At 30.6% G+C, this 8,955-nt stretch overlaps 1 protein-coding gene across 1 annotated transcript; it reads left to right on the top strand.

The window, feature by feature from the left end:
• Window positions 1-3,248: 3,248 nt before the first annotated feature.
• LOC110029860 (mini zinc finger protein 1-like) lies at window positions 3,249-3,797 on the top strand. Its single transcript, XM_020732328.1, has one exon. The coding sequence runs from the start codon at window positions 3,296-3,298 to the stop codon at window positions 3,677-3,679; it is 384 nt and encodes a 127-aa protein (XP_020587987.1). The 5' UTR covers window positions 3,249-3,295; the 3' UTR covers window positions 3,680-3,797.
• The last annotated feature ends 5,158 nt before the right edge of the window (window positions 3,798-8,955 follow it).

The raw sequence follows: 8,955 nt of genomic DNA, 5'->3' as shown, positions 1-8,955 counted from the left end.
GAAGCCAGAAAGGTCGTACTCCACATTGGAGGTTCGATCCCCCATGCAGAGCACTACCAGAGATTAGTAAATTATCTCAAAATTCAGAAATTTAACAAATTATGTAACTATGTGATTCCTATGTTAGTCTGATCATGTATAAGACCAAGGAGCTTGATCGAGAGCCATCCGCTACATAGTTGTATGCCCTAATACATTGACGCCTGGACTCACAATAATGGGTCTCCGACCATACTCGGAGTGTCAATATAAGTTAAAATTTTATTTTCTATTTTTTTTGTGGCAATTAATGTTTAAAATGACAATTAATGTTTGATTCTTGTTATGTAGAAGAAGACAGAGGGAGATGGCTAGTCAGACCTCACAGCCCCCCAGTAGCAGTGGTAGCCAGTCTATAACTGCTTAGTTTGATTTTGAGTTGCAGATGCAAGCGACAAGAAAGAAGAAGGGGAATGTGTACGACCTAGATGCAAAAGGCATAATATTTGAGGCCGACCGCTCTCCTGCAGCTGTGGGTGGCCCTAGCTCGTTACAGGCTCAACATGACGAGCTTGTCATGCAAGTCATGTTGATGAATGAAGAGCTCCAACAGATGTGTGAAGGCGGGCAGAAGGTTTAAGATGTTTTAGCATGTTGGATGGAGAGTTTTGATCATGCGGGGCAAACACCATATGTGTGTCATTATTGAGAAGGACAAAAATCAGCATTAGGATATTTATTATATGTTTGTTGATGTTCTCCCGTCATAAGGATTTATAATTTTTTATTTTCATTTCAATTTAAGTGCACTTTCAGTTTCTTTAGTTGTGAACTTTTAATATTTAGATCCATTTTTTAAATTTAATTTGGTATCATTGTTTAAGCATGTTAGGGATTTCCTTTTTCAATTGTGAAGATGAATAAATATGATTATGATACTTGCATTTGTTATGTGCATGCATGTGGAAATCTAATCGCTCTGCTTGTTTTTTTTTTTTTTTTTTACTTACAGGTTTGCTTCGGAGTAACATTGAAAAATCAGACGCAAACATTACGATTAACAGCTTGATACTTGTTGTAGTTAGTTCAATGCAAATTTGCATCCACCCAAAAGTCAACGCTAAATTGTGTCCACCCTGATCGACACTAATTTGCGTCGATCATGTTTGACGCATATTCAATGTTAAATTGCGTCAAGTGATTCGTCGACAAAAATTCACAGCGGATTTTCTCGACGCCAATTCTGACACAAATAAAAAACCAACACAAACGTCGATGTAAACCCAATTAGTAACGCCCAATTTAACGGAAAACTTTCTCAGAAATTTCCCACGTTAATCCGGAAATTTCCTGTAGTGTGTACAGATTTTCTTTTTTCTAATCTGTTACTAGTTGGATTAATTGATAATAGATAGGAATTGTTAGGTAAGTGGCATCAAGATAGTTGAAAACTACTTTAAAGTCTATTGTGAATTATACTATTCTACAAAACAAGGAAAAAGATAAAACAAGTGAAGTTTAAAGATAAGCGTTAAATTTTTTGTCAAATTTTTGGATAACTTGTCTTTTATAATTTGACATTAAAATTATGATTGGCAAGAAAGTTCACAATGAAAGTACAACATGAATCTTCCAAAAAAAAATTAGAAGTTGGTATGTACAATTAATAGTAGAATTTATATGATAAATTTATATGCATAGAACAGAAAAATTATTCCATACGGACAGCGTATGCATGCGCTGTTCAATCTCAATCGTCCATCAAGTTTTTTTTTTAAAAAGAAATTAAAATCATGCATCTCTGCACACGATGTCCGTATGGAATAATTTTTCCGTAGAAGGAGAATCAGAATATCTCAAACTATATTTTTCAAAATAGTGCTTTAAAGTTTTTCTAATTCTACAATAAATTTGGTCAGTTCAATACTCGCTAAAATATATAAATATTGTACAACATAAAATACTTGATAAAAAATTAGTTTCTATGTCAATACCTCCACTATATCTATAATATTCTATTTTATATATTAGTTACAAAGTGTAAAATTTTTTAAATAAAATATCCAAATTTTATGATAAATATATGAAAATATTTAAATTTAAAGTAGGATAATATTAGCCCACCTAATTTTTTCCACTATCTAGATGAACAAAATCAACTCTTGAACCCTTCAAAACTACTTTCTCTCGCCAAGTTCACAAGTAAGAAGAACACACATGAAAAATAGAATCATAAATTATATAAGGTTTATGTATATATTATACTTATTTTATTAAAGGATATAATGATAATTATCATTAATTTAATATAATTAATTAAAAATTTTATAAATAATCCCATTTATCTTTACATATATAGGACATAAGAAATTAAGGAAACATATTTAATAAATATAAAATCATGTCTAAAATTCACTGAAAAAAATAGTTTGGATAATGGACACCAGATGACTCTAGATAACTCACTTTTATAAAGAAGTATCAATTTCTTAAGAAAAAAACTATTCAAATACGAAGTTTTTATTTGTCTACTTATGACGCTCAATAAATAGGTTAAAATAAATTTAAAATAAAATTCAAGGGAATAAACTCACATAAATCAATCCTAAAAACACGAAGAAAATCAGCATGAGCAAAATAAATAAACAAGACTTACCAGATCCCAAATTATCATGTTACAATTTGTGCACTAAAAGATTGAATGATGAGTCTTAATAATATCATGTCTTGGCCATTTTTGCTCTGCCATGGTGAGTAAATATATCATTCTCTTACTGAAGTTAAACTATTTCCAAATGGATTCATCCATCAAATCAAATTAAGCACAATTCTAATTGTTTTTGAATCAATGGAAAAATTATTGAGTGCGGACACCGCACACAAATTTTATGTGGGCGTCTGATCAAGACCGTAAAAGAATTTAGAGTGGGTCTCACTTTAATAATAAAAAATGTATTTCAATGATTTAAATTGCACAATAAGCGCTAGAATCAATGAGAGTTTGCGTGCGGTGTCCGTACACAATAAGCACTCGAATCGATGAGATTAATTTTTATTCTTCTTATACATCTCATTTGATCATAACGTACAATGTCATTATAATCTTTTTTTTACAAGCAAAAAAAAAAAAAGGAAAACATATTCACCATTTAAGAAAATATCTAAATAGTTCACATATGGCAAAAGCTCAAGAGCTAATTAAAAAAAACAAAAAAAATATCCCCCACCCATCTCCTTCCCATATAAAATCCACCCATAAACATCATCCATCCATCTTCTTCATCAAACCCTTGATCTCCCCTTCCTTCTTCCATTCATGCCAACCTCCTCTCCCTCTTCCATCCACCTCTCCTCTCCCCACTCCATTAACACAAGAAGACCAAACTCCATGAGGTCTCAACCTAAACCCCCAACATCTTCTCCCAACTCCAACAGCCCCTCTAGAAAGAAGGAGACAAAGTGCTCCGCCGTGAAATACAGGGAGTGCCGGAAAAACCACGCGGCCAGCATAGGAGGCTATGCGGTCGACGGTTGTCGTGAGTTCATGGCTTCCGGCGAGGAAGGAACCACCGCAGCCCTCCACTGCGCCGCCTGCAACTGCCATCGTAGCTTCCACAAACGGGAAGCCGACGTCGAACCTCCCTCCATCTGCGACTGCTCCTCCGATTCCAACTCCACCTCCTCCTCCTCCCGCCGGTGATTGCCGCCATCCATCCATCAATTTTATCATCATTGCTTCATTCCTTCATCAATTGTGTTTGTTGGTATACTCAAACATGGTTAATTTCTTATAATTAGTATGCTTAATTTTTTATTTTTAATTTGCCATATGGAGAGATTGATGTGATTTCTAAGGAGTTTTCCAAACTGCAGCATTTAGTGTTTGTATTTGGGAGAAGAGTAAATGAGCTTAGCTAATTCATAAGGAATTTTTTCGCATGTAAATAATCTATATTAATTAATCTGTATTGATACTCATAAACTATCAATTATACAGATCAATTAATATGGACTAATACAAAGCTAGAATACAAATCCAGAGAACAAAAAATTCAGAAGCTGTGCTCATTTAACAATTCCTGTCATTTTGGGAGATAATATTATATCAGGACTCCCAACGCAGTTTGCGTTCAGGGTCCAATAGTGGGGCGCCACGTTTCAAGTGGGCCCCATCGTAACACATTGGCATTGGCCAGTGTTAAAAATGGTGGAGACCACTTAACACGTGACGCCCCACCATTAGACCTCGAATGCATTTGGAGTACTAATGATGTAATATTTTTCCGTCATTTTGGTGTGTACGTATGTGTTAGTGATTGTAATGCTTTGTGGTGAGTTGCCTTGATTGATTTTTTTAGAATTTTAATTTGCATTTGTATTTTTTAATGAATTTATTTATTAAATTCATGTCTTTTTTTTTTCTTTTTTTTTTTTGGCTTCTATATATTTTTCAGATGGCATATTTTTAGTGCAAGTGTGATTGTATTGGGTATTACATAAATATGAGATGGTGATGGCCGACATCATTTTTTTTAATTGAAATAATTTTTTTATGATAGTAAAAAACTTTATTTGATTTGAGTGGAGGAAGAAAAACAATTTCATATTTTATATTTTATATTTGGGGGATTTACATACATACCCCACAATTTCTATGTATTTATATATCTAACACTTAAATTTTATTTTTTATATTTATATCCTCCAAATATTTCATAGCACAAAAATAATTTCACTATTTTGACTTTTAAGAATTAATTACACATTCAACATTCATAATTTTGCCATTTATAAAATTAGCATATATTTTATTTTATTTAGCGATTGAACCGATGCATTAATGCTTGCCACAATCAAATTATTAGGAATTTGATTTATAAAAAAAAATGATTTGGGGGCTTTATTGTAAATTTTTACATTTGAGTGAGAATTTAAAAAATGTATGAAAGAAAGGTGTTAGTTTTGTAAATAGAAAATTTTCCAGTGCTATCAATATGCCCTAAAAATTAAAGTTCAAATGTTAAATATGTAAATACATAGAAATTATGTGATTTACATGTAAATTTCCCTTTATATTTTATATCTTGCTTGCAAGCATTAATGACTCCGAGATAAACAAATCAACATCAACTAATACATCCTTACATATATTTATTTATTTATGTCCACCAAACAATTGTTTTCTATAGCTTCTGAACGTAATTAATATTCAAATGACAAATGGTTTAGTATACTTTAATCAATAGATGCGTTGTTAATTTTATAGCATGTGAATATGTACTATACATTAATTAGGCTTTAGTACCATAATTAATTAAACTAATGTACTTATAAAAATTATGATGCCGTAATTAAATAATGAGATTTGCTAAGGAACCACAATGAAGGCTATAAAGCTCTTCTTATATGTAAGTGGAGGCATTTGCATTATGTTATCTTGCTAACAGTCCCATGAAAATATTTGAATATAATTCCATTTGGTATAATTAGTAATGTAATTCACAAAAAGCAGTTAATTAGTGGATTCACGATTTTTTACTTATATTTTTAATCTAGTTATTTGTTTATCTCAATGAATATGAATGAATATGATATTTTCTTTATAAAGGATACTTAATTATTACATGATCTAAATTTGAAGGGTATGCACATCTATGTAGCCCTTAATTTTAATCAGCTCAAACATACTATCATCAGCCACATGTGTGTGCATGTGCGTGTGCGTGTGCATGTGCATACTTTAAGCCAAAACTGTAGAACAGATCAGCTATGTTACAGGAAAAAAAAAGTTTCAAAAACTGGAAAAAATTAATTCTTGAGTATATAACTTATGCTAAATTTGATACAGCAGGTCACATTTATTCCAATTTTCAACACAATTAAAATATATAGATAAAGTGATGAACACTTCGCATGAAATCATGCAATCGGAGCTAATTAGTATATTATTGTGTAATAAAGGGGCATTTACATACATAATATACAACATATGTATTTACAAATCTAATGCCTAATGATTTCATAATTACATGAATGCCACTCAAATCTGTAACATCACATCAAAAATTTCACCATCATATTTTTATTTATAGGTTTATGACACCAAGCAGTGTTATAAATGGAAATATCAAACTTTGGGTATTAGATATGTAGATACATAATAATTGTGTGATACTGTTGATCTTACTTTTGTGAGGGCATTCTCACTCTCAATAGAAACCTAGGATTTAGCCTTAGCATTTCCCGCTGACCTTCTTAGATGACTAGAAATGGAACTCACCCATATTGGACTTCTAACCTATCCTAGGTTAATCCCAAATCCTTAGAGGGTCTAGCCCAGTGGAAGTCTCTTCTCCATCACATCATTCCCCGCCTCCATTTTTTGTTGGGATGCGGCTGTTGGGTTTTGTTGTTGTTGTCAAGGAGTCACCACTTTGTTATCGAATTACACTGCCCTTTGCTCTGAATAACTATTTCTCTTAAATTTATATAGATAACCTTGAGAAATGAGGAATCGGGTGAGAAGATAGGGCAAGTAGTAATAGAAAAAAAAAAAAAAGTATGCGGAGAAAACTTTCTTGTGGAAAACATTGCAAAGAGAATTTTGAAGTGTTTGGTTTTGGAGATACTCATGTAAGAAGAACCAGATGAAAACTCCATGACTATAAATTTAGGTAATAATACCTATTATGTGGTTCTTTCTCTCTTATAAGAGCAAACTCTTATAGTTAATTACATCTTAAGAAGTTGAAACTACTTAAGAAACTCACAATTAAGGTTAAAATTCATTCTCAAAGATATAAATGTTTTTTTCATGGAAATTAACTTCAAAGTCCAATCCCGTGGATAGTAGATTCCTAAGGATTCAATACTATCCTACATTTTGTTTTGTCATGTTATTTTGTTTGTTGTTTTGGGGTTTATTTTGTTGTTTCCATTTTGTTTTGTTGTTAGAGTATATTTTGTTTTGTAGTTTAAAGTTTGGTTTTGTTGTTTTGTTTATTGTGTCATTTTGCAAAAGGTATAGTTCAAATTCACTGTTTCAAGTTTTCGGAGCTTTGTCCCTGCAAAACTGAGTTAGCACATCCTAATAACATGTAAAGTAAATTTAGGATAACGCTCACTTTTTGTCGTCAGTGGCTCTGGAAAGCAAAATTAGTACAAAGTTATATTTTTTTATTGATTTAATTTATTGAATATTAATTTTTAGGCCACCAGATCAAGATGTTTATGGCTCTATTGTCGTGGGGTTGTCGGATTCCTAACCTACTTAGTCTGAGAGATGATTAAACGCACTGAAATCGAAAGATTCTTGTCAGCAACCATAAATTGCGTCATTAAAGAGGTTTTTATAAACCATGATAGACTGGGTTAAAGTTGCGGTCGGTGATATTTATTCATTAAGGTTTTATTCAGGTATTAATGTCTTTTTCATATTTTAGAGGTTAAAAATTTTAGGTTTCTTAGGACTTATTATCCAATTAAGCTATTGTTATTTGTGTTTTATTTTAATTTTTAAAATGAACCAGTCAAGATCTCATGGTTCTGTCCTTCCCGGGTCTTTAGAGTTTTTGGTTTGATTAACACAGGTGATTGGAGGGTACTTTGTTAGCTACTATGGGTTGTCACCTCTAAAGTATCCTCTCAAAATAGGTTACATTTTTTATTCAAGTTTATGTTTCTGAGTCTTTTGGGGTGGATTTTATATTGGTTGGTTCAATTTTGGTTTAATTATTAGCCCATATTATCCCAAATTGAGGTTAGAATATTTCTAAGTCTCCCTACACCTTCAGTTACCTAGGCTTATTAGTGTGTTTGTTTTAATGTTTAGACTGTGAAATCAAAGTTAGTATGTTTGTTTGTTTTTATGTTTATATTTTATGTGTTTGTTTTTATGTTTATACCCACTACTTAGAAGTCTAATGAATCTCTACATGTTGAATTAAAATTAAAATGATAGAAAATTGATCAAAAATTAATTTTACTCTTGTTTTTAGTTTTATACTTGTATAACTAAGGTATGAAAATTCCTGTAAGTAAGTTATTTCAATTTTTATTTCTGCTTATATGTATCTGCTGCTAAACTGTTTAATCTTGTTAAAAATTTAACTTTGGTGGGGGGGATAAAAAATATTTTCAAAGCTTGAATTTTATTTGTTCTCAAATGTGCTACAACTAAATTTGATTTGAATTTGATTTATTTGATTTGAAAAGAAAAATGATCATGTATATGAAATTATATTAGGGAAGTAAAATTTGATTATAGAAATGAGGAAGAAATTTTAGTTAAAATTCATAGTAATAAAGAAAAACGGTTAAATATAGTGTAACTATCTTTAGTAAGAAAAATTGTATTTTAGAAAAATTTAAAAATTTAGACTTTTATTTTTAAAACTTAAATTTCTTTTATTAAATATAATTTTCAAAACTATTATTACATTTTTAAGTAAAAGATTTATATCAAGACTTTGCTTTAGGAAAGGAGAAGTGAAATTCAAAACTATTAAAGGTCTATCCAGATATAATAATCCTTGCTTGAAAAAGAAAAAAGAAAAAAAAAAGAAAAAGAAAAAGAAAAAAAAATAATGGAGGAGAAGCTTAAAGATTAGTGTCTAATCAAAAATTGGTTCCACATTTAATCTTTTTAAAGTATAAGACTTGAGAAACGCTTAAGCTTAAGGATATAATATAGTAAGTAAAATTATTTTAATAAACTTTTTCTAAGTGGAGATAATAAAAGGACTAAATTCTATATTTTGAAAATCTACAATATTTCTGAATTAGATAGGAACTCATATTTTCATATTTCTTAACAATAAAATTTTCTAACGTTTAAGTTGGTCTCATTTACTAAATATTTTTTCTAAATTGGACTACTATATTTCTAAATCTAAATTTTAGTAACTTCTAAAGAAACTCATATACTTATCACACTTATTTAATTTTTAAAGATTGAAGTGTCACTTGAGGACAAGT

Source organism: Phalaenopsis equestris, unplaced genomic scaffold (assembly GCF_001263595.1).
Source record: "Phalaenopsis equestris unplaced genomic scaffold, ASM126359v1 Scaffold000608, whole genome shotgun sequence".
Lineage (NCBI taxonomy): Eukaryota > Viridiplantae > Streptophyta > Magnoliopsida > Asparagales > Orchidaceae > Phalaenopsis > Phalaenopsis equestris.
The sequence above is the reverse complement of the archived record's forward strand: the minus strand, read 5'-3'. Positions and strand labels throughout refer to the sequence as shown.